The sequence below is a fragment of the Hylaeus anthracinus genome, unplaced genomic scaffold (genome assembly GCF_026225885.1).
Source record: "Hylaeus anthracinus isolate JK02 unplaced genomic scaffold, UHH_iyHylAnth1.0_haploid 11989, whole genome shotgun sequence".
Taxonomy (NCBI): domain Eukaryota; kingdom Metazoa; phylum Arthropoda; class Insecta; order Hymenoptera; family Colletidae; genus Hylaeus; species Hylaeus anthracinus.
In genome coordinates, this window is record NW_026534337.1 from 6,257,550 (window position 1) to 6,284,554 (window position 27,005).

The 27,005-nt window shown below is 33.8% G+C and overlaps 3 protein-coding genes across 11 annotated transcripts in view; 1 reads left to right on the plus strand and 2 right to left on the minus strand.

Annotated features, from left to right (window-relative positions):
* Nucleotides 1-139, plus strand: part of LOC128887999 (phospholipase D2) — an 8,152-nt gene extending 8,013 nt beyond the window's left edge. For all 4 annotated transcript variants that reach the window (XR_008460134.1, XR_008460133.1, XR_008460132.1 and 1 more), the window contains one exon: nt 14-139. The gene's annotated coding sequence lies outside the window, so the exon portion shown is untranslated. The remainder of the gene's footprint in view (nt 1-13) is intronic.
* Nucleotides 140-152: 13 nt separating this feature from the next.
* On the minus strand, nt 153-14,322 carry LOC128888050 (protein trapped in endoderm-1). Of its 5 annotated transcripts, none has more exons than XM_054144667.1 (7): nt 14,123-14,322; nt 13,917-14,042; nt 6,497-6,544; nt 6,293-6,409; nt 5,440-5,677; nt 3,093-3,339; nt 153-1,700 (listed from the first exon to the last, which is right to left on the minus strand). In XM_054144667.1, the coding sequence occupies exons 5-7, from the start codon at nt 5,570-5,572 to the stop codon at nt 1,052-1,054; spliced, it is 1,029 nt and encodes a 342-aa protein (XP_054000642.1). In that variant the 5' UTR covers nt 5,573-5,677; nt 6,293-6,409; nt 6,497-6,544; nt 13,917-14,042; nt 14,123-14,322; the 3' UTR covers nt 153-1,051. The 5 variants fall into 5 exon arrangements, with proteins under 5 accessions (XP_054000642.1, XP_054000640.1, XP_054000643.1 ...); XM_054144665.1 differs by lacking the exons at nt 13,917-14,042; nt 14,123-14,322 and adding exons at nt 10,167-10,310; nt 11,003-11,088; XM_054144668.1 differs by lacking the exon at nt 13,917-14,042.
* A 6,217-nt stretch (nt 14,323-20,539) lies between these two features.
* The window catches only part of LOC128888255 (laminin subunit beta-1), a 21,133-nt gene continuing 14,667 nt past the window's right edge, over nt 20,540-27,005 (minus strand). For both annotated transcript variants that reach the window (XM_054144978.1, XM_054144977.1), the window contains 2 exons: nt 25,288-26,879; nt 20,540-24,406 (listed from right to left, as the gene is read on the minus strand). In XM_054144978.1, the coding sequence (XP_054000953.1) occupies nt 23,435-24,406; nt 25,288-26,879 (2,564 nt within the window). In that variant the 3' untranslated portion in view covers nt 20,540-23,434. The remainder of the gene's footprint in view (nt 24,407-25,287; nt 26,880-27,005) is intronic.

A 27,005-nucleotide genomic window follows, 5' to 3' on the forward strand; every position in this document is an offset into this window, starting at 1 on the left:
TCTGTAAGTATAGGTTGCCTAATTCAAGGGGCTAATTTTGGGTACGTATCGAAATTCTGGCCGATTTTACATTTTGGTATCAGGAGAACATGATATGCGAAGAGGTGGCACGAGGAATACCGGGTACGTATCAAATTCTGGCTTGAATTTTACATTTTGGTATCAGGAGAACATGATATTCGAAGGGGTGGCACGACGAAACTCTGGTACGTATCTAATTTAGGCCTCATTTTTTCCCGATATTGTTAGAAGGTGTAGATGTTAAAACCACATTATATCATAAATGTCGTCATTTATTAATCATAATTTATTTTCTATAATATATTTACATCAATCTTAACTGAAAGATTTTATTCTTTGTACACTTATCTATCGGCATTTGTGTTTATCATTTATTGAAGTAAATGTTGATCAAATCGCCACGTACTTTGAAGGGAGAGTAATAGTCTAATTCTAACATCGAATCATTTGATAATAACCAGTCCTATAGATCGAATGCTTAATCTTACTACATATCGGTATTGATATAGAATTTTCTTAAAAATCTTCCTGTCGTTGCTATGATTAAAATATTAGGCATATTTACTTAACAATTTAACAGACTTCAGTAATCGAAGCTACATGGAATTTCAGTCACATCTTCGACAAAGATGATATTTATAGTACATAGGGTGATCTACTAAAAAGAGGACCCATGTATGGGTTAACAGGGCTTTACACTAAGCAACTAAAAGGATTAATTCAGAATGGGAAATGCAGGGGAAGTGTAAAAGCAGGAGGAGGAAGTTGGAGTTGAAATCCCATGCAGAACAAATAAAAATACATACATACATACATACATACAAGAACATTTTCCAGCATTAAAAATATCGAAGATACTAAGTCGCTTTCTTCCTAATGAACCAGTCCATACATTCCAAAACTAAGTTACTGCACTTAGTATTTTACACCATAGCAATAGAGACCCATTAACTATCACTTCAATTCAGATAACAACTCGAGCACTTCCAATGCGAGTAACATCACCCACAAACTATCGTACAATCATTTCTCAAGTCATCTGCGGCGACGAGACTTTACTGGAATGCGAGTGCGTTGGTTTTGGTCCAGTGGTCGGCGTTTTGCTGGAAACTGGGCACAAAATCTGCTTGTAGGCCTCCCTGTACAGTTTATTAGTGCCAGCGTAGATGAAGGGATTGATCACTGACGAGGCCCACGCTAGAATCGAGGCTATCACGTGCAGAATCGGGATCTTCATCTTGTCGTCGGCCACGTTGACCAGCATCAAGGGCATGAAGCACAGGAGGAAACAGAGGAATATGGTCAGCATCAACCTGGTGACTCTGGAGTCCTCTCTGCGTCGAAAACCGCTGGCTGTCTTCCTCGAGGCGCCAGCGTGGGCCTCCAGGTTCTTCCTGCTCTTCCTGACGCGCCAGTAAATGCACAGGTAGGAGACGCTGATGACCACGCAGGGCACGATGAATCCAAGAACGAAAAGGAACTTCTTCGGACTGGAGCCGTTCTTCTTCAGAATGGTGCAGGAGAAGGTGTTTGGTTCCAGGCCCAGAGTGCCCCAAACGCCAATCAATGGCGGCAATAATAAGCAGAAGCTCATCGTCCAAATGACGATCAGCATCAGAATGATCCGCCGCGTGGTGTATAGCTGGGCGTATATGTCTGATCTCGAGATCAGGATGTACCTAAAAAATAACGTTGGAATTAGTGAAAAATCTAATTTCTTTACTAGTGAAATATAAGAGGTAATGTAAGGGGTGTTTTGAACATTTCTACACCTAGTAAAAGTAAACAGTAAATTTTGTGAGAATGTCTCCTTAGAGGGTCATCTGAAGATCAATATATAATACGCAAGAAGAAACACTATTTTATTCTTTAGAAATATTACTAAAAATTAGTTTTCAGATGAATTTAATGTAATTATATAGAAGATTCATGTATTGAAAAATATTGTATTATCGACAAAAAATAAAAAATTTATATTAAAATTCTCATGACTAATTGAACATCCATATCTGACACAATCTAAATGTGTACGCTTCGATCAGATCTATCAGTAAGTTTAAATGAATTTGTTGAATGAAGGAAGTCAATAACCAGTCAATAGCCAGCTCCTGCATAGTTTTCGTTTTTGAATTATTTGTGATCCACCGCCAAAAATATGAACACCCTGTATAACAGCTTGATATTGGCTATGGCTAAAGATAGCACCGAGAGCTGCGTATTGCTACTGAATTTATCGGGAGTACATTTGATACTATTAGGACGAGTATTAGCCGATTAAGTTTCATTGGCGAGTGCTGACTTTGTAAATTGATTACGCATCTTGTCAGCATACTTGAAAGTAAACAATTAATACGAATTACAGACTTCGTTGAAATTGCTGTCTCGTTCGAGTAACATTGTGAATTATCGCAATGTAAACAAATTTAGTTTAATATTAATTACATATTTCAAACATTGATTTTGGCCCACTTTGGCATAATAATTTACAAAGTAAATGTTAACGGTGAACAAAATATTTTAGGAAAATTAGTACAGTAGGCAATATTATATAAAGAAATTTCTTGTCTATGTAGTTCTTCTTGTTGTAAACATTGTGTTTAAGTATGTAAACAATGCATCTGCAATGTATATACAGAATTTTATGTATAATACTTATCGTACCAATGTTTTTTCTTTCAAATATTTTGTTCATTTTTAAGTCTACCTATTTAATAAATTTTCCTACATAGTGTTCTTGCTATATTATTTTAAAGCTTTGGCTACAACTATTCAAAGAATTTCCTTGTTGTTCTTACAATAACAATTTTTTTAGAAACACGTTGTTCATTCTTTAGCTTCATGCTTATAAATTATTATACCGAAGAGGGCCAAAACCAGCAGTCAAAATATATATTAAACATTGAACTATACTCGTCTCTATTACAATCTTTGTATATTATTAAAATTAATTAATTACCATTTCTGATATTAAAAAAAACAAAATCCTGAAGAATTATGAGATTGTAAGCCTTGAGGTTTACTTCAATGAATAAATAATTTAAATTAAATTATAAAAACTATAAATCGCATACCGATTTAGGGTAATCGCCACCATGCTGAGCAAGGACACTGCGACGTTTCCATAAAAGAATAGCGGGAATATTTTGCATAGAGTTTCGCCTAGCACCCACGCCTCGTTTAAATATCTGCTCGCAGTTAGTGGTAAATTCACCGCAGAAAAAATCAAGTCGGAAATGCTGAGACTTATCACGAATGCGGTCGTGGCATGTCGCCTCAATCTTGTGTATTTTAGGAGTGCGATTACGGTTACTAAATTTCCTGCAATTCATAGAAAAATCGTAGAGATTATACGTTATTCCCTATTTCGAGCAGAAATGGACAGCATTTTATTCAAATAATAGATTAATAAAAAGATTCGTTTAATGGATAATTATACCGATAGTGACATAAGCTTCCATTTATTTATAATTAATAATTTTTTAATGAGCATACGCTTAATAAACATCTTTAAATACGATCAAATTATTCTTCATTTCATAATAATGATTATTACTAATAATTAATGTTATTCATAATCTTTATTATGTTTACTTTTATTCATTATTCAGTTAAGAATCTCTGTTCTCAAGTATCATTTTATTTTACTTACTGAAAATGAAGATAATAATATAATAATAAAAAAATTATTGATTATGATAACAATTCGTCTTAATATTACAACATGCAAATATATATTAATAATCACTTTTTTAAACACTATACTACCTGTGGTTTAAAATGAATTAGCTTATTAATATTTCTTAACATTAGAAACATCAAAAATTTATCTAAGAAACTATTAGTTTTAAAATGAATTTAGAATGAGATTTACATAATTGAAAAACTGTGAATAGATGATTGGAATTCTTTTATGAAACTGTTTTCTCTAAATACAGACGGTTTCATTTTTTTTTTTTTTTTTAGAATATACAGTGATGAAGGAACTAGGACGAAACTAAAGTTCCATATACACAAGAAATAATATTTAATAGACAGTGTTTAATTAAATAGTAATGTAATAAACATAAGCTTCATAAATGGCTGTGAAACGATCGCGTGTCTGTGCTCCAAAAGAAACACATCTAAGTGGGTGATTAAAAAAGAAGAATTTAATGATTCTAATTCTTAACACCCTCTCGCATAAATTAAATACGTTAATAGCCATAGCTCGGGGAAGGGTACCCATGGGTCAACAAGAACATGACCATAGAATTTAAACGTTTAATTAAGGATTCAGCGATCAGGAACGTGTGTGTAATTCATCTTGAAATTAGTGAAACATATACGATCAACGTAGTTTCTTAAAAGAAGAATTTTTTTCCATTCCCTATATGTAATTCTAATCTTGTAATTTACTCACATTTCCAATCTAATTTAATTCCAAACTTAATTGAATCTTTTCTAATACATTTCCATTTCAATTTATTTGCTATAAATCAACTATATACTATATATCTATATACTATATATATTTAATATGCATTTAATTTTTAACAATCTTTGTATCTTTTCATAGATGATTTTGACTTTGTAATTTAATTTGATAGAAGAACTATATATCAATTTTTTATTCCAAATAATATTAATCTTTTCTAAGTTGTCCTTTTTGTGCAATTAATTTTGAACGACAATTTCTACATCCTCCTACACATGATTTTGACTTTGTAATTTAATTTAATTTGATAGTGAAACTACATATCAATTATTATTCATGATATCTACATTCGTTCTATGTTGTTCCATATCATCAACGTTCGAGATAGATAATTATTGTCGTATCCCATCTGTATCATTTAGGACAGGTTGAATAATGTTCGTCATTTTATTTCTTCACTATTTAAATTTCACTATTTAAATATATATATATATAAATATTATATATATATATATATATATATATGACACAGAACTTCATTGTATTTATTTGCAATCTATTGTGCCAAACTTTGAACTTTAAATTAATTTTTAATTTTAAAATGTTTTTACTTATTCATTGTGCAATATTGCACTCTACACTTTAAATTCTAATTTTTATTGAACGTTTATTTATCTTATATTCGTCATTCAAAATCTATATCTAGATAATAGTTTTATCCATATTTGCCAAATAATATAAAATTCTCGTACCAAAATCTCATATACATATATGACTATGAATATAACAAATTCTGCTCGAAGTGGAATTTTTAATTCAATCTCATTTTCATTTTTGATTTCATTGTATTTAAAACTACCCTTTCAATTTTACTTCGTGAATTCTAACATTATATATGTATATTTAGTTAGTTCCATTACACTGTCCAATGTTTCTGAGAGTACTATAATTATATAAATTAAAACCGAAAGTTACCGATTATATAAATTAAATCATAATCTTACCCGCCACTCCGACGATGCTGAAAACGATTGCGCAAACAGCTGCTGTGATAGTCACTGGCCGTGGAAAGTGCTTCATACTGTCACCTCCCAACGCGACACCGAAAACCGTTCCGTTTATTACGGAACCGTCCATTTCTTATTCTTTCTCTTTTTTTCCAATTTTTGTTTTTATCGTATTTATGTAGTCTTCTGTCGTGGCACGTTTCCAGAAAGTGAAATGCAAAATGGTGCAAACTCGCTTCGGAAAAAAGACGAACAAAGCCATTAAGAAACACCTGCTGTTAATAGCGACAATATATTTACAATATCTTATTGCTTTCAATGTCCGTTTTTTAATTACAAGAGCAAATTCAATTCAGTTGGTATACATCCTTTCTCTTGATATAATGTTTACTTGAAATTCGCTTGAGAAATGAATGAAGTATATATATATATATTATAACTCATACTTTTTATATGAATTATTACTATTAATTTATTTATATAATACAATAAATTTTGAATTAATATAAACATAATATAATAAAAATTGGGATTATACATAATCATACGACGATAACAGAACATTATACACAGGAAAAGAATTTCTCCAAATTAAATTGCATTTGCTTCGAAACCTAAAAGTTAATATTCTATTGATATTACTTATCAAAATAAAGATTACTTTTTTAAACTTGAAACACTGTCTTATATAAAATGTACCAACGTTTATTTGTTAAGTGAACTCTACTTTTATTTATCGAGTGAAATTTATAATTCAGTAAATCTCATCTAATATGAATGTATATTTGATAGCGAATATTAATAAATTATTACCAAACATCCATAACCGATAATGTAATGAGATACTCACCTTCTTTTTTCGGTATCAGTCATCGTGTCCAATTGAAATCATGAACCACTTGCAGCTTCATTATCTGCATTCCCAAGTCTTGTTACAACAGGTGCAGTTTATGCTTAATAACACTCTCTGAAATAATCAAGGTATACCTTACACGTATTCAATCTTTTTATAGTAACCACGAGTGATTTACGAAGCAGAATTATATATACCCACCAACCAATAAAATTTATTGCCTCCATTAAAAGCACTTCATATCGATATCTAAAACAAACAAAAAAGAACAGAAACGATGTAGTTAGGTTACTTGTAATTGAATTGTACGATTTAAAATTGCAGGATACGCGTTTATTGAGATTAAGGCAATTCCGATATTTATATGATAATCTGTCTCCCATGTAGGTCTTAAAATTAACAATTTCCAGGGGTAATTTTTATATTCACTTTGCAAATTAAGTATTAATTAATATCTTGCTCTCCCTTTTTCATTAACATTTTAATTACCAGGGACCTATTTATAGACCTTTTAAATCAGCATTTCCTCTCAGGAATTTATTAACTGTATCGTTGATTGCCTACTTATATTGCTCAATATTTAGAAACAAATGATACTTTTGATATTGTGTTATTATAGTAGTATAGTATATATACATAGTATATATTATAGGTATGTACTATATATTATAATATATGTTGTTTACTTATGTTGCCCGAAATTTAAAAACACATGAAGATTTTTATATTATTTCGTTATAATAATTTAATATATATTTAGTACGTATTATAGGTATATACTATAAGTACATACCATGAACCATGAACTGATTAATATAAACTAATATTAAAAGTTTTCTTCCAAGCTATAGACTCTTACAAAACAGGCTAGAAGTTAAAACATTTACTGAAACTAAACAACAATAACTAACATACCAATGACTGATTTTCTTAAATGAAATAAATTATATAAACACAAAACTGATTACTCCTTTCTCCTTGATATCTTACAAAACATCTATTTTTCCTTTTCTCTAAAAGTCTAAACTATCTCTACCCTAATTAAATAAAAATACACCAATAGCAACTTCTCATTTTTCCAGTAAATATGTTTGAAGAATATTTTCATTTAATTTCGAACCATTAGAAAATATATTTCACCGCACAAATGCTAATTTAACATTTTATGCTCGAATAAAATCGTTTTGATACCGAACCATGCAAACAGTCGATTTACACGAGTTTGGAGCCCGGGAACGTCTGAACCGATTAAATACGCGGGTGCATCTTATCCAATCAGCCACTTGAATTCGCTCTCTTCCTTTCCTCTTTTTGTTCGTTCATTAGTGAACTCTCTCTCTCTCTCTCACTCTCTCTCTCTCTCTCTCTCTCTCTCTCTCACTCTCTCTCTCTCTCTCTCTCTCCATCCGTATCTTTCTCTGATTTTCTCGCAGTCGATCTCGTCACGACGAAAAAACGGGACGCGAACCCTTTCCTCTATGCCGAAGAGAGGTCTTCTGACCCTTCCGCGTCAAAGAAAGCACCGAAATGGGCTTTGAACTTGCGACAACGGGCTCTGAGAACTATCTTGGTAAACTTCGACCTCGTATTATTGAAAGTAATTGATTTGAGTGGGACCTTCCCAATTTCGAGACATTTTTTTCCAGTACAATTTTGTATTGAAAAAGTGAATTCTTTGCATGAGTTTATCTCTTTGAACGAAGGATACTTATTGAAAGTAATTGATTCTCTCTGTTTTCTCGAGAACTAATGTTTCCTTCGTGGAGTGGGACCTTCCCAATTTCGAGACATTTCTTTCCAGTACAATTGTTGATTGAAAAATTGAATTCTTTGCATGAGTTTATCTCTTTAAATGAAGGATACCAGTTGTTTGATCTTTACAAGATCAAACATTTAATTTAAGTAACTTGAATAAATTATCTATATGATTAGATAAATAGTAGTTTGACTGTGCATGGGGAAATTTTTGTTAAAAATTCCCACTTCTTTAAACGATCGAGTCAAGGCTTTTCATTAACATAGTATCGAATTAATTTAGATCTCAATGAAAACGTGTACTTGAATGTCTTGAAAATGAGAATTCTTTTCATGAATTTATACTTTTTTGAGCTTCCGCGAATTAAATTGAAACATTTAATTTGCGGACTGTCAAAGTCTTGATGGACTTCATATAGATTCATATAAATGTCCATAATTATCTATGTATATAATTAGACAAATAGTAGTTTGGATTTAGAGACATTTGTTAACATTACTCATTATTGACATTAATCTAGAAGTGTTAATGAATCTTTTACAAAAAGTAACTTGAGTCAAGTTAAATATCACTTTTCTAACCCTCATATTATTAAATTAATTACTTTCACTGTTTTCTCATAAACTCGATTATATCTCCATTACAATAAATCTTCGTACACTTCTTCGACTTCTGTCCAATTTCTTAAAAAAAAACAATACGTGGAGAAGAAGTGTTTCAAATTCCTCCTACACTTCCTTTCTACAGAAGCATGTCACTTCTGTACCCCTTATATTAATACTAAATTAAATAATTAATTTTCAATGTTTTCTCAGAAACTCGACTATTTTTCCATTACAATAAATCTTCATACACTTCTGTCCAATGTCTTAAAAAAAAGCAATCCATGCAGAAGAAGTGTTTCAAATTCCTCCTACACTTCCTTTCTAAAGAAGCATGTCACTTTTCTAACCCTTTCGCGTTAAACAAATCACCAGAGGCTTTGAACTTCTCGCGATAGCTCTGACAACTTTCACGATCTTTGTAAACTTCGACCTTCCCTTATTGATATTAATTGATTTCTACAATTTTCTCCAAGTCGCTCAATTTTCTGATTAAGATAGATATCGTACCAGATTTCTTTGTCTTGTTAAAGAAATTGCTGAAGTATTCCACTTGGTGAATTGATAAATTATTGTTCCTTAATGTTGACTCATCGGTTTCGATTGTTCACGCTGAACACTTTATCTGTCGTGTTTATTTCTTCATTTCTTCCATCAACGCTCGCACGCATCGCTGAGCATTCAACAAGTAGCCTCGTGCGAATTCACACATTAATTGTAACTCAATTGTACGATTTAAAATTGCAGTACACGCTTGATTTGAAATTAAGACAATTCTGATGTTTACGTGATAATCTGTCGTTCATTTAGGTCTCTTTTAGGATTGATCATTTCCAGATGTAATTTGATAATTGAATAATAATTTTAATTTAATAAATTTCATCGAGATTAATTCCTTAATTACTCACGCGTTATCATGTTCGATGCAAACCAAGTTTCAGACAATGTAGTTTATTATTGAAGTATCAGCTGTTTGTTTCCCTACCAAAGATTACTCTTTGAGCTTGACACATCACTTGTAACTACATACATTCGGAACAATTGTTTTGGTAAATGAATAGAACAATCGTGACTAAATTATTTAGATACAATTTTTAAACTAATCTGCCTTGCAATTTTCGTATATTTGCGACAAGATAGATCCATGTGCATTAAAAAGAAGAGAAAATAATTACTTTATCCAGCTGCAGGCACGAAGGGGTTAATGCAATCGATGACAGTAGATAAGTGTGAAAGTATAACATGTTAAAATTCGTAAAAAATTCACAATTCTTCCAAGGAACGGTCGTGTTATTCATCACCCCGTTTTAACTCAATTTCGTAACTTGTCCACTTCTCCACTGAAGACATTTCACACAGAGATTTGTTACTTGATCAATTTGTAATCAAGTTGCACGATAAGATTGCATTGCACCACTCCTTCATCCTGTCACTTAAATCCTTCTTCCGTGTTTCCTTGTAGATCATCAAACTTTCTCATAATATTACGAAAAGATAATTCTGGGAATATTACCTTCGTCAATTTCCCACTCAACACTTCGATGCATCAGACTTCTGCATATCTCTTTAAGAACAATTCCCTGAAGACTTTGTCACTTCCCATCTTCGACTCTCAGAGACTCGTCGCGAATAATACTGCCTAATTGTCGGGCAAATTCTACACATACAATTTCAATATTCTTTAGAAATTTAGAATTACTTAGAAATTATTTAAGAATTTATCTTTGAAAATCCTTCGCGATGGGCGACATTCTCATTTTGAAGTCCAACAACGAATAATAAACAAAATATAGTCAAATGTTGACGCGATACATGTTCAATAATAATTTTAATTTGAATTTCATTTCGTGAACAAATTCTATACATACAATCTTAATATTGTTTACCGAAATTAATCTTTGAAAATGTTTTAGATCCTAGTGATCCTCTGAAGTACACGAAAAAGCAGAGATGAAGCAGAAAAGAATCTACTAATAACGAATAAAATATAATCAAATGCTGATGTGGTATATGTTCGACAAAAATTTAAATTTAAATTTCATTCCATGTACGTTGAACTAAATCTACATATACAATTTTAATATTATTTACCAAAACACATCATTGAAAATCTTTTATATCGTAGCAATTTTCTAAAGTACAAAACAGAGATGGTCAAAATTCTCATCAAGATACCAAACTACGAATAAGAAATAAAATATAATCAAATGTAAATGCAATATACGTTCAACAAAAATTGCAATCTAATATATATTACGTATGTATTGTAAAAATAAAAGCTCATTTCAGTAATTGCTCCGTCGAGTAAATATTGAGAATAAACTACTGCACGGTTTCTTTATTCGTCACCTATTATTCGAATAAAAATTCTGCCCAAGTCTGGACGCGAGTCGCGAACTCTTCTGGACTAGGTTCCGCGACGAGCGCTCTTCTGGGACTGACGAACTCCGTCGATCTCTAACTCCCCTTTTACAACGCGTACACGAGGCCTCCTTATCTGGCACTTCTTGATTTAACTCTCTCGCTTCCTCTCCCGTTGGTTTTTTTTCAGTTTCGTAGCCCGTCCCGTGCACCGCTCTCGCGTTTGATCTGGTTTGCTCAAGCACCACTGCCGCTAAGGAATCGTAATTAATTAATCTCTTTGGAGATCATTGTTAGGCTGACGAGCATCGTTCGAGCGCAATCGAGCGAAATGATACTCTCCTCCGCCGTGGCTCGAGGGCACGGTGAGAATTTTCACATCCTTCGGCGCACGAAACGTATCCTGTCACTGGTTGTCAGCGCTCGTCGCTCTTTTTTCATTGTACTTTATGCTTTGGAGAACTTTCGAAGACGAATGGTCATGGTTGCTCGATTGAGAATGATTTAACTGTATTGTATACATATACAGTTATATAGATCATAGTTATATCATTACAATTATATAATTGTAATTATTGTAATCATTTGTATTATTATTTAATATATATGTTATGTATACATATTATATTATTATGCATTAGTTTAGTCCCAAAAGTTTCTTTCGTTTTATTAATAATTAATATATACACAATATTTTATGTTTTATGTTACATTACTGAATTGTGTACGATTCATTTCGCTTCATCACTGTTACAGGATCAATGTCTAAGAAATTAGATTGTCTATTTATATAAACACTGCCACAGAAAACAATTGAATGCAACTCACGAAAGAAACTTTTGGGACAACCTAATATATATTATGTAACCATATAACTATATATTACATAATTAATCTACTGTATACATAGCAGAATCGTCTTGAGTAAAAGCTATTTAACTTTTCAATTCTGTTTGTTAAATATGATATTGTTCATTTTTAATTGTTGTTATTATAAATTAAATTAAATTTTCTAAAACTGTCAACGATATGTAAATATGTCTATTTCTAATTGTTCAAGGAAAACAGAAATCTCATGAATATTCTAATCCGCAGCATATTCACCAGACGTTAATTATATACATATATTATAGTAGTGGGTATCTAGGTCAAAAGTTCCACAGTTTGAACAAATTTCTTTGATGTTTGTCGAGTAATACGGATACGTGGACTATGGCAATGCGACGTACGAAGGTAAAAATAGTGCATGAAAACACCGTTGGGACCAAATTCTTACGCAAAGCAATTATTATCATAAATGTAGATAATATGCATAGGCCATGGTGTAATTTTAAAATTACAGTCAGTGTAAAAAGTATTCGTACAGCTCCCCATTTAAAATAAATGGTTCCTGTACGAATACTTATTACACTGACTGTAGACGTATTCTAGTTGCTTAGTACACTTCGTCTTGATTTTATTCAATTTTAATATTCAATTTAATCAATTATTACCACGATAGAAAATAATTTTCACACATCATAGTGTCATTTTATAATTAGAGGTATATAGATGCATCGTTCCCTTCATCTTAATTTTACTTAATGTTAAAATATATTCAATTAAGTGAATTATTATTATAAAAGAAAATAATAATTGCCCACCATGGTGTAATTTTAGAATTAAATATACAGTTGCATCGTTCACTTTATCTTGATTCTATAAAATTGAAATTTCAATAGAACATTTGAAGTATGCGAAATGGCCTAGCAGTGCAAAACCCACGAAAGTATGAAAATTACAAACAATTATACCAAACGTGAAAAGATTTGTAAAATCGAACAAGTTTATTGCACTATGCCTAACAACGTGCATTCATATGATTGCTAAAGACATATTATTCGTGCTCCATTTCATCCTGCTTTTGTTTTTCTCGCTATTGTTTGCTCAACGTAATTGAAGTTTCATACATGATTTAAGGCACTCCTCCCTTTGCTTTGTCGTAGTCCTTTGAACGACAGCATAAGTCAGGATAAAAGTTCGTACATTGAGAAATGGTATTATGGAAAAGTATATCGCACAGATGGTAGGTAAAAATTATTATTGATATCAAACTTAACGTGGAATTTTATAAATAAATCTGCAATTTCTTTTAAAATTATTTCTAATGTTTACACTTCGATGTGACGATAATTGATAAACTTATAATCAATTACTCGAGTATTGGCATTTTCCACAAAAATTTAAATATAAAATGAAAATATTTTCTGTACCCCCACAAAATACTCCATTCTCTCTTATCCAGAATGGTAAACAACAAATTATTCCCACAACTATTATTATTTAAAGCATCAACTGGAAAAAAATGTCGTGATAATTGAGATAAATTATAATTATATTCATAATCGATTTACTTTTTTCAAATCCAAGACGAAGCACATTCACGCTATATTATTGAGTTGATTCATAAATAACTTCCAGTTTTTAACTTACAATTTATTTCCAGGTGTCTTATTACTAGACTTATGATGAGATGTTTATGCATTTATGGCAAATGCAGATATTGGGAAATCTATAGAAAATGTACAGAAATGCAAAAATATATAAAATATCAACAATAATATGCATCTTATATAGCGTTTAGAAGATAAAACACACTTTTGTTTAAATTTTCATTCTTTATACGAATCGATAAAAATATGAATTTGTATAAACATTGGCAGTCTACTTATTACGCAATAAATCTCAATCAATTATATAATCATCGTTGATTATCACTTCTTCCCATGTAGCAGAGAAATAAAAAATTGCTATCTACAGGGAGTTACCTAAACACCTGATTACTTACTATTTACGTCGAAAATTATTCATGAATCAACCAAACAATATAATCAACGCTACTGATGCATCACTACGTACTTACCACGTTAAATCACATTGCGCTGGAATCTTCAACCCTTTCCCAAGTCACTCTACGAATCCACTATTCCCATTGGTATGGAGTTCAACAAATAATTCTAAACATTCTCTCATGGAAGCACAGTGGATCCTGGACAATCATTTTCCATTTCACACAATTTCACTCGAAGTTATCACAGAGCGCACTATGCGTCATACTCGTTCGCTCACCTTAGCGGTTGGATGGTTCCGCGTGGCGCGCTTTTCTCGTACTGCCGGCTGTTATGGTCGCAGGCGATGCTGGAAATGGTCGACGGGCCCGGTGGTGGAAACACGATTGCCACGTGCTCGAATTAATACTGTCAACAGAGCGAAATGGGGTGCCGGCAAATACTGACGTCGCTCGGGCACTTCTTCCTTACTGCGTATCATTAATTTTTCGATTAGCTATTTAGCCAATCGAACCGCTCGGTAACTATTGATTATCAATTTATGATCGCCTCAGCTGGATTTGGCGAATGGACAATTCGTTTAACGATGCAACGGTAAATAATTGGGTTGTATGTATATTTAAGTGTTGGCGGAAATAAATATTTCTTATGAGATGTTGTTGATTGATAAAGGGTTTCCAAAAGGGAGTTCAGGAATTTTTTTACGGCGCCTGTTATTATAATGAAAGGTAATAATAAACATATGTTGATAATGAAATATGCCTGTCGGTGTAGTCGTGATTATATATATTAATGTAATATAATTAATATATATATAATCAATATGTGATTCATATATTAATATGATTAATATATGTGATTTGTAATTCCTATATTAATATAAATTATATACATCTAATTATGTAAATTACTATATACCAGACGTGTAGTCAAGTTGTTATACAAATAATACTAATTAATAATAAAATAAAAAAAATTAATAATAATAAACAAAAATAAGAAACAAAAAAAGAATAAAAATTCCGAGAAATAGAACTTCAATATTTAATATTAAAATAAAAGTGATTGTGCCAATGCTTCTTTCAATCTAACGTGTAAAGAAAATGTCGTTATAAAGACTCGTGCGCAATTTTAATGCAAGTTAACCCCCCATTGACGTTAAATTGTAAAGCTGGCTGCAGAAACGACTTGCCACCACGTTGGCCAGCTGTCGGTAGACCGTACAAAGCCGTAGCTTAACAATCGAAAGGAACGGTCCGACAAACAAAACTCACCCCCTGCACCCCCCTTTCATCCCTTCGATACGTTTCACCTGGCTTTCCACCCTGCGATTAAAGGTAACCTCGAGGGATGAGTGTCGAGCTCGGTCCTCGAGATAGGGAATTTTATGTTTTGCTAGAAACGATAGAGCTATCACTACCCCTCCGCCCCTTCTTTCCTCTTCCCGCTTAAACTGTAAACGTATATTTAAAAAAGTAATAACTGAAATACATATTGCTAGTGATGTACACATGATTAAAAAGGAATTCATTGTGGCATTAATGAGTACTAAAAATATTCATCGATTTGTATCTACAATTACTTTAAAAACAGAGATCGAAATAAATTGTGACTAGAATTTAGTACACGAGTTTAAAATTTCTGGCAAATTTTGATTTAATTTTAACCCTGAATGGGGCCAAATTTTCTTTCTGCAGACGACTTGCAATTTTTATGAACACTTAAAACAGTTACATGAAACAGTTTCCACTTTGTTATCATGAGAAAAGTCGCTTTCTCCCATTGTTCTTCTTCCATCCCCTCGATTGATACTCTCATTTGTCCCACATTCGTGGTTATTGCGCACCTTTGTCACGAAAGGTCCCAAGGTGTTCCCTTGTTTCCACAAAACGCTACGAAAAAGGGCAGAAAATTCTTAACAAAATCCTCGAGTGGCTCAAAAGTGCCTGCTTTGCATAACCAACCCCGATTGGACCGGTTCGCGCAACCTGCCTTCAAGAAGGAATGCACCGTGAGAAGAAGTATATTCTTCTGGTTATTTTCAGGACAACAGTGACCAAACATTACCTTGGGACAGGAATGGTTCGCGTAATCGGACTGTGCATACAGAGAGGACCCTTTACATACCTAGAACCCTCACTATCGTTAGGGTAATATTTCGTGTTCGTGAGGGAGAATTCATCTCGTTATCTTGTTTACATCTCACCGAAAACAATATTCGATTTTTATGGCACGGTTGTCTACAACGCTGCTTGAGTCTCATTATTTTAGCAATTTGAAAGTATTCATTTTATAAAGGTTATTACTTCTTATGGAGATTTTATAGAGATTTTGTTCGATACTTATTATTAGTTTGTTTCTATTTTTGTGGAGTTTAAGTGGTAGGTCTTATCACGTTAAGAATTTGTACCCATTCATTTTATAAAGATTGTTATTATTTATAGAGATTTTATAGAGATTTTGTTCGATAATTGATATTAGTTTATTTTTATTTTTGTTTCTATGGACTTGAAGTGATTGGTCTTCATTTATTTTTACTGTACATCAACAAGCTTCTGTTGTGGAACTATAAATATTTTTTCAAATAAGTTTCGGTCCTTATCTGTAGTATATTCTCATTTATTGATTATTGGGTTGCTCGAAAAAAGAATCAAGTATCGATGGACTGGAAGAATTCATTTTACAAATAATTATTTTCATATCTACCGATTACGATCCATGATGAAATGATTTCTAGTTGAGAAAATACTTTATACAAATATTTGTTGTTTGCTGTAACGAAGAAATATTTGCCTGTTCCTCACCACTACATCATGTGATCGATTGAGACCCAAGGAAAGAGAAACCCCTTTACTGAAAAGATTTTATGCAATTCGCACGCGATGTTTATGGAAAACAAAATATAGCTAACGATAGATTAACCAGTAAAGCAAAATAAAATATTTAATAATAATTATTAAAAATTAATACTTGTACACGTTTGAAAATTGCAGAAATACTTATTTTTTTTAAATAAAGTAAATTGAAGGGTACTAGTAGTTAATCATTAAAAAGAATATTTATACAAAGACTTGTATATCTTATTTTAGTTTTTATCGAACGATAAGGCCAAACAGCCATGTGTAATATACCAAGTCATAGCACGATAACCTTGTAATAGTTATTTATTTACCGTAATTTGTTTCTGCATAATTCATATTGCATTTGGTACACCCAGTATCCACGATTTCCATCCATTCTACGATTCATCAGTAATGGAAACGAGATCGATGTACGCAATGGCGTGATAAAGGAAAGTTGTTTACTGTCGCAGGGTTAATTAGCAATTTCCTTTATGGCTGCGATTATAGTTTTACCATTTCAGCTGGGAAGCCCACGAATCTGACCGCGCATAAAGTCGATTAATACGCGCCCATAGATAGTCATAATCTTCGACCAATAAAAATGATCGACGGTAATAAATCTCAGAAAGCGGACCAGACAACGATAAGGGCCCTGAATTATGCATTGAAAAACGTACTCTTTGTCGACCGCGAGGACGAGATCATGGACAAATTTCTAATCTAGATTAAACTTTAGAGTAACGAAGAGAAAGTAAATAAATTTATTTTAAAAATATTGAGGTAAATAAAAGACTAATTTTTAACCGACTTAAAAAAGAAGGAGGTTACTCAATTCGACATGTATATTTCTTTTTTTGTCATCTTTACTCCAGAAGAAATAGAAATTAGAAGTGTATTTCTTATTTCTTTCAATGTTCAATATGATTCAATGATTCTTTTTAATTTCTGAAGGAGACCAACGGTCGAGAATATTAATGTTATCAATTTACGTCGTTAATGAATATTCACGTTAACGATTATTAATTAATAACTGTTGGTCTGCCACTTGTTGAATGAAAATTATAATTGGAAGTATATAATGCAATGTTTCACGATGAACACGTACCAAATTTTAATATTCACTCGAATAAATATCGCGAATAAATTGCCATGCGTTGTTTTTATTCGTTGTTTATTATTCAAACAAAATTGTGTCCATGTTTGAATGTGCAACTGTAGTAGCTCAGGTTTATAGCTTTGTCTCTATTTAGATAAACATTTATCTAATTTTTCTTTCATTTTAAAAATAATTACAATTTACATAGAAAGGGTTAAGTAATATCAGAGACGAAAGATCGATTGTTTTTGATAGATGGTATAGGCTGAATATATCTTTTAGAATGCGATCATGCATAATGTATAAGCCCTTATATTTTGATTATTTTTGAAGAGTAGGCCCTATAAATATATAATTTAATTTACTTGCCAAGGGTTGAATTATCAGTCAGTGAACATTATTAATTTTTTGAAGCTTCTCACTTTTCATCATTCTTTCAAATTTCCAATTCTCGTCTTTCTAGATCTTCGCTTTCATCGTAATTGCACGCAGTTAGTCTTCTATTTCTTCTATCTTTTATTTCTAATAGCAACTTCGCTCGTTGGGCAACCACTGCTGCCCGTTCTGAATGAACTCATTATGCATAGACCCACGAGCCCATACACCATTTCAATTCAACAGTGCTATCTATTCACGAAATACTACGGCGTCTGAGCTCGATTCTGAAAGCCAAAAGGGCGACTTAAGGGCGAGGTACGTCGAAATAATGAATAAAAGAATTCTACATGCATGGGACAGGGATCTTCAACTTCCGTCTGTCATCGCAAAAACAAACTATACATATTTCTGTTAAAACTACATCCATGTAAAAATTCAAAAATTGTAACCTATACCTAATGATCTTTATCGAATTAAAAGTGGTTATATGGACTATAAACATCTAAACAAAAATTCCGTTATCACTTTAGAAATTTGGTTTCATTTACACAACTATACTCAGCTAAATGCGCTTCCTTGCTTCACGTTTACTTTAAACGATGATTCTAATATTTATTTACATTTAAAATAAATTTCTATATCGTTTAAGTAGCTTCTATATAGTTTCATTATTAAGTAGTAGGTTGGCATGAACAATCTCAAAAATGTACAATAAAGCAAACTGAGAATGCATCATCGAACCCAAGTGAAAACAAAATGTATACAATTTTAATTATTCTAATTTCACTTGTAATCTTGTCTCCACAAGTACTTTTCTGATCGTCTCATCTAATTCGTGTATATTTTGACTTTCTAATTTTTCATCTACAGTTTTTTTAGTCGACCTCCATAATATTTGTATAAATTAATTTGTATTCTTAAAATGATTGAGTTAGTAAGACCATTTAATGAATGAAATTAGAAGTAATGGATTGTTGAAGAAATATGTGCTTTCATAGAATAATTCGACTAGATCAGTCGATCGGTTGAAGATCGCTGTCGGATCTACCGGGTTACTGGTTCAAGAAGTTCAGATGCTGACAGGACATGCTGTCACGATTCTTGACGAGGGGCACAGAACTGAGGGGCACACGTGTAGATCGAAACCAGACTCTACGATAATAAACTATTAAAACTATTTTTATAAAGGAGCCGCGTTACAGGAGATGTTTCGACAGGAATAAAATGCACTATGATCGAGAAACTTCGCGTTTCTCTCATGCATCACCTCCTAAAAAGCATTACGCTAACTTTTTTAATAAAAAATTATTCTTCTAGAGTTATAGAAGTAGACTTCAATTTTAAAACGATTAAATACCTTTTCATTGTCACAGAAATAAATGTGTAATCTTTGAAGAATGACACTGAATATTAGTTTAATAAATTAATATTTAAATCTATCATTAAATATTAAGGTAGTAAAATGAATGTAAAAAATGTCCATCTTTTAGTGACAATTAGTTAAATAAAATTCTCTTGTAAGAACCAAAACATATTCGTTTAACTTGTATGAAATAAATAGCATTCTTCAATAATTCTAATATTTATCTATGTTTAAAATCAAATTCTATATGGTTTAAGTAATTTATATCTAATTTATGATTTATTATTAAGTAATAGACTTGCATAAACAATCTCAAGATTGTACAATGAAGCAAACTGAGAATGCATCACTGAACCCAAACAAAGTGTAAAGACTTCTTGTAAAAAAATCTTTCACAAGGAAGTTTCTAAAAGCAGGAAAACTTTATCACTTATGTTCTCACATTTCCGGTGAGTCCTTCCCGTCTTTTTACGAACGATAATACAGCTTGCTAAGGAAATACTGTTATCATACTTAAACCTACAAACTTTTATATTTGTACATTGTACATTATCAAAGATTTATCGTTTCGTCTTGGATAATGTCCTTCTTCGACGATTTTTTTTTCAAATGTGAAACGAATTTCTCGCACAATATAATACATCCATCATTGCTATTATTAATAAATCAGAAGAATATTTAATAAGAATTAATCTTTAATAGAAGCTTTGATAAACTACCGATTGTTATCAAAATCATAAAATAGAAGCACTATAATTATTATTACTGCTGCGGTATTTAATCATTTAAAGTAATGTGATATTTGAGTATTTGTAAATTATTTAGAAGTTCACTTTAATTTTTATTTTTGTGTTAGTTATAGAATTTTGTTTCTTAATATTTCACCCTGGAGCTAATTAATAAAACTGAATTGAACGGAGTCGTAATTTTGAATTACCCGATTGTTAATTTTTCAATTTCATTTATTTCTCTAATATATAATTCTCTATCGTCGCATGAACGTAACTATTAATTAAATACAATTAAAAACTTTTGGTTTAATTATAGCGTCGATCCATTTCTCGCCCGTGCAGATACTCGATAATGGTTATCGCTGACAATATCAATGCGTCGATTATAACTAAAATATTTGATCTATAAATATCTATAATCCTCTATCATCGAGGAATTCTCTTTTACATATTTCCCACATTTCCCTGAATCTCTTTAATCTCCAATCCAGATTTCTTCACGTCCTAAAAACCGTATACTTTTACTCTCCATCGTTTCATGTCTGAAAATGTGCAACATTTTCGCTGAAATTATCGCATGTTGAATATTAAATTTATGCGCACGTGTGCAATTCCTCACACGGGCACGTACATGTTAAAAATATATAAAATTTATATTACAAAAATTTGTATTCGACAAATACGATCTTCTTTACTTCGGTTTTTTGTCTTAAACATTTTCTTCGCAATTTCCTAAAAATATTTATTTTGTTTCTATTGTGACACGGCGTGATACGATGATTATTATTATTTATTAAAAATATGTATAAAAAGGAAAAATGCATTTTAACGGAATTGTACATTAACAGGCTATTGGGGATAAAAATTCTATCTACCTCGCATCAACTATTGCACAGTGTGTCTCGTAAATCTTATGTATAAATGAAACACAAATATAACGTGTAAGTACACAAAAAGAAACTTAATTTGTGACATGAACAACAATCGAATTGTGCGTGAAATGTCGATAATCGATGTCTTAACTCTGCGCTAAAACTACTTCAGTCATTTTTCTTGAATAATATTCGGTCTTTGCAGTGCTGAGTTGCATGAAATTCATGTAGCTATTGTTTACTAATTTATGAATCGGCGATTAATGATCAAAGTGTAGTGGCAAGAATTTAAATGCCCGCTTAACTTTTTATAATCACTATTAACTAGCAAATAACTTGAAATTACTAATAAACTAATTTGCAATTACTCGTTAGAATTCTAATTCGTTAAGTAATCAATTTAAATGGCGAAAATACTAATAAATAATCGCCGACACAGAATGTAACCATTAGACCGCGAATGTTTATGCATTTATGGTATGTGAAAATGTGGGAAAATGTACGAGGATCTACATAGATCCAAAAATATATCAAATATGAAATATAATTAAACAATTAAATTTTCAATGAAAACTAAGACATTTTCATTGAAATTTTAATTCTTTGATTGAATCTGTAAATTTGCATAAACATCCACAGTCCAGTAATCATCATCGCAGAATCTTTTCGGACACTATTGTGATAAAAGTTTGTCAAAATTTTAATAACGAGCCATTCGAACCGTCTATTGAATTAAACGACGCGCAGTACGCGAAATGGAAAGGCATACATGCTCTTATCAATTCGTTTTGAACACACGTCTCTGACTCATCAGATCAATGATACTCTCTGCATACCTCTCCCTTGGCTTTTCGAGAGAGGTTCTCAAAGTACGAATCGTAATCGCAATTTCGTAATAATTATTTTTTGTCATGACATGAAAATACGAGTACAAGTATGGCAGTATTAGCTTTTCTCGACAAATCTTATCGATATCAAAATCTTGGATAAATTTGAATTTCATGAACATTTATCAGTTCCTCCTACGATATTAAATACGCCATATAATAAATTCAGAAAAGAAGATTAATTAATATTTGCGTAATTATTGTTTCAAGTTACTTTAAAGAAATTACCATTAAATTCTCAAAAAATGGTTATATAAATATATGTACGTAGGCACACGATATGTCTCTAATAATTAAGTGGCCCCTTCGTTTGCAATTATGGCACTGGAAAAATTGCTTTTTTTCAAATTTAAAGCCGCAAGATATATTCGCAGAGATTTACGACTCTAATTTTAAAAAATTCTTCGATTCATTTCTATCTTACGCTTCATCTTTTCCGTTCATTCATTCATTCGTTACATTTGATCCAGGAGACCTTATTAGAATACCATTGAAATGGTAATTAATTAATCCTCCGTGTTTGGCCCACTGTTACGTAACGTTTATGACACTGAATTCAGCTGTAATGATATTTACTGAAATTCATACGGGATTACTATAGTTTAGCTCGTAGCTTCTTGCTCTTCATAGAATTTTTAAAGCCCGCAACTCGTTGACCTTTCGAAGGTAGTTAGATCAACACTTTGAGTGCAAATGATTCAGATTCAAAGAGTATAAAATTTTACTTTAAAAGAATATCATCGGCGAAGGATGAAGTAAATTTTATTGATACTTGAGGAATGTAGAGAGAAATACGTTTGAATTAGTTCCTCAACCTTTAAGGCTACTAATTAGTGCAAGTCCTCTTTGATAGATTAGGCTCTTGTAAAAAATTCCTTTTCAATTCCTTTTCCTTTTCAAAAAATTTCCTTTTTCAATTTATCGTTATATCTTCGTTTCCATTACCTAAATATTTCCATACAATTTCTCGTCGTTAAATTATTCTTCTAGTTGTTAAAAATGAATCCCCTGGAGTACCGACAGCAATCGTGCAATTTATTCACCTATCAATCCCATCGGAGCAAATAAAAATTTTCTTTATACTAAGATATCAAAATAGTTATATTATTGTCCTAACGTGTAAGTCCCTACAAATATTTTCATAATTTTCGCCTGTCATTAGAGCTTACTCTCCCAAAGACATGCGTACACTATCAGACCCGAACGTTGGTGAATTCCTACCAATATATTTCTCTCCGCCAACAACCAATAAGATCAACGTCCTCGTATCAATCCGACATCCTGAGCAAAAGAGGATAACACTGTTTTCTCTCAAAGGACAAACTGTCCATTCAAAGTGAAGATTCTTTAAAAAGAACATTATCAAGCTTCGATTTCGTAAAGGGCAATCGAAAGTTTCGATCAACGTATACTTCCACGCTCTCAAGATGTGCACTCCCTGTACTTCCGAGCCTTCTGCTCGATCCCCGCGAGATGATCCTCCATCTCGCCGGTCAGACTATTGATCTCGATCGTCAAATCGTTTAGCATCCTTTCGTTGTCCTTGTACACGCTTTCCATACCATCCAAGTCCTTCAACTTGGTCGACGTGTCGGCCGTTAACTCAGAGGCTCTCTGCAGGAGCTTGTTCGCTCTTTGTACGTTGTCCTTGCTCTTGTTTACCCTTTGATCGAGCGACTCGTCCACGCGTCTGTACTCCTCGGCGAGTTTCTTTGTCTTGACGTCAACGGTTTGGGCCTGATTCGCTACTCTGCTCGCTTGGTCGCCAATCTCCTTGCTCAATACGAAAGAGTTCTTCGCCGATTGCGTCTGGAGGTGCTTCAAACGAGCCTCCAGAGCGTCCACGCTCTGCGTGGTGCTATTGGCCTGCATCTGAGCGCCTCTAGTCACTTCCGATATCTCCTCCAAGTCTTTCTGCGACCTCTTCACGTCTCGATCCGCCTGATCGATCGCTAGCTGCGCCAGACCCTGTGCTTTTTGAGCTTCATTCAATAACACCACCACTTTATTAGCCAGCATCTGCTTGTTTATCGCGTCCTCTTTGGTCCTGCTCGCTTCATCCTTCAGGGACTCGGCCAGAAGAAGGTCGTTCTTGGTGTCCGCGAGAATCTTCTCGGAATTGGACAGGGAGCCGACGATGCTCTGTATACGAGTGGCCAGGTCCTTGATCTCGTCGGGCCTCAGCTGAATGTTCTTGGCTAGAACATCGTTCGCCAGGTCTCTGACCATGGCTGGCGTGGGTTGGTCTTCCTCTAGAACATCACGAATTCGCTTGTTTATGTCGAAGAGTTCTTTCGTCACCTTATCGGAGAGATTGCGAGCGTTCCAGGCGAAATTGAAGGCGTCCTGGGCGTTCGATCTGGCTGTTGTCGCATCTCGCCTGACTTGGATCATCTGAAAAAGAAATTGCTTGCTGGATGATTGGAAATTAACGGAGTTGCGAGGTTTTATGTACTTTTGATGATGGAGACTATCATGTGGCTGGCAATTTTAACTCGAGGTTATTTTTAAAGGGGTACACGGTGAGCCAGACGAAGACTTGATCTTTCGAAGGTCTTCAGACAAACAAAGAACTGCTGTACTACCTGCTTTTGGTAGTTAAAATAGTAAAAACTATGGTGTTTTATTATGGATCAGTTAGAAGACTCGTCGATAAGAATTTTTTAGTAGATTCTATCTTTCAAATTTGAAACTGTTTTCTATAAGAGGAAAATTTTGATCAAATCATAGCAATCCAATCACATTGTACTAAGATTAAAAATATTTCTTATAAATTCAAATTGGCAGGATTTGGTCTAACAATAAAGTAAGATGGAATATTTCACGTTTTTTCAATAAATAAATCGCATAATCATCTTATAAACAGGTTTGCGAAATCTTCTTTCTAAAAGAAGCTGTATTATCTGAATCTTAGAGACTATGGATTTTATGAGCCACTTTAAACGTTACATTCCGAGATATTACCATTTCACATTGTAGACATTCTTGAAAAATGATTTGTATTCGATACAGTGAACACTAATTAAAAGTAATTCTCGTGATTAATCATATACAGGGTGTCTCACGTTACACTTATTATAATTTTTCAAGTACTTGGGATAATCTGACAAACAAATATTTTAAACGAATGTCGATCAGTTTTCGATTGGCTATCCATTGCATTAAAAAAAAAGTTCGAACAAAAATTAACAGCCTGTATATTAAATCCTAATTGCGTTTCTTTCACAGACGAAAGAACTCAATTTCATAGAATGATGAAATTCAAGAGCGCATACATTACGGAACAGCTGTTCAGCTTCCTCCTTGTGCGTTTTAATCTTAGCAGCCTGTTTCTTAGCCACGTCCAGAGCCAGATTGGCCTTCGAGACAGCGCCGGCATCGCAAGACAACCCTCCGCAGAAAGCGCAGCCAGCTCCTCCGCAAACGTTGCTGCAATCCGTCACGTTGTCTCCGCACATCTCGAGATTCAAACTCGGCATGATCGCGTCGAACGTTCTCAATTTATCGTTTATCAAGTCCAGAGCCTCTTTGTTCATCTTCTCATTGTCCTCTACGAGCGCACGCTTCTTGGCTAGCAAACTCTCCATGCTCTTCTTGAATCTCTCTGCGTCGTCGAGCACATTGCTAGTGTCGTTCGCCATTTTCTCCGCCTGCCTGGACTGTTCAGCCATTTGCTGAGTGACGTTCAGAGCGCCTTGGATGTTCTCTTCCTGGAGCCTGGTAGCGTTTTCTCGAAGATCGGCGGCTGTCTGATGCAGATTGTTCGTCTTGTTCTTCAGAGCCTTCAACGCCGCGTCGGCTATATTGACTCTTTGATTGACGTTTTCCAGACGATTGTTCGCGTCTTCCAGTTGCTTGGTAGACAGGGACACGTTATTGCTCAGCTCTGCGGCTAGATTATTCAGCTCGTCCAGGTCCTGGCTCCTGATGGAGGCGTTGCTAATCAACGCTTTCACCTGAGCCAAAGATTCGTCCATGTCGTCGAACTCTTCGCTATAGACACCGCTGGTTCCGACCTTCTGGATCCTAGACGCTTCTTCGATGACCAGGTTCGTCTTGTTCCTCAAACCGGACAATGTCAAATCCCAGTTGTCGAAACACTCGCCACAAGGAGAACACTGCGGCGCGTTTCCGTAGTAACCGCGGTAACATTTGTCGCATTTCTCGCCACCGATACCTTTTCTGCACACGCACATCCCGGTGTCCCTGTCGCATTGCTGGCTGGAGGAACCGGACAGGTCGCAGTCGCAAGCGTAACATTCGATGTTTGGATTGCCCCAGTGATTGGTCTGACATTCGTTGCACTGTCTTCCGCCGAAACCTGGTCGGCAGTCGCAGGTACCGTCGAATGGATTGCATTTATCAGAAACGCTTCCAACCGCGTCACACTCGCAAGGATCGCAACCTTGACCGCTGGCGATCCTCCAGTGGTTCTCCTCGCAGGAATCGCAAAGCTTACCGATGACATGAGGTAGGCAAGGACACTGGCCGGACCGATGATTGCAAGGGCCAGCTTCGCTGTCGGTTCCCAGCGGGTCGCATTCGCATTCCTTGCAATCCTGTTCCAGTGCATTCCCGTAAAAGCCAGCCTTACAGATCTGACAATTCGCTCCGTCGGTATTGAATAGACACTGCTGACAGCGACCCGTGTGGGGATCGCAATTGCCGGGTCGGCGCAGGTCGGTGTTATTGTTGCAATTGCAAGGTTCGCAGCTGCCGCCGCGAACCTCGGGATTCCCGAAGTAATTCTCCGAGCAACTCTCGCAACGGGGGCCTGTGTAGCCGTCGAAACACTCGCAGATCACGTCGTGGGTGACCGAGTCCAAGGAACAGCTTTCGGCGTAGGAATAACCGGAGTCCAAAGTACCTGGGAGAATGGATGAGTTTTAGTTAGATCATGTACTATGGATCACATGGATTAGTCTGTAATAGCCTGTATTGTACTGTATTATGCTGTATTATGCTGTAATATTCTCTATTATGATATATTACA

Excerpts from the sequence above, each read along its gene's own strand:
- LOC128888050 (XM_054144668.1), bottom strand. The coding sequence starts at position 5,572 with ATGGACGGTTCCGTAATAAACGGAACGGTTTTCGGTGTCGCGTTGGGA. Across the intron at positions 3,340-5,439 it reads CAGCATCGTCGGAGTGGCGG|GAAATTTAGTAACCGTAATC; the intron begins GTAAGATTATGA and ends TATGAATTGCAG. Across the intron at positions 1,701-3,092 it reads GTGGCGATTACCCTAAATCG|GTACATCCTGATCTCGAGAT; the intron begins GTATGCGATTTA and ends GTTATTTTTTAG.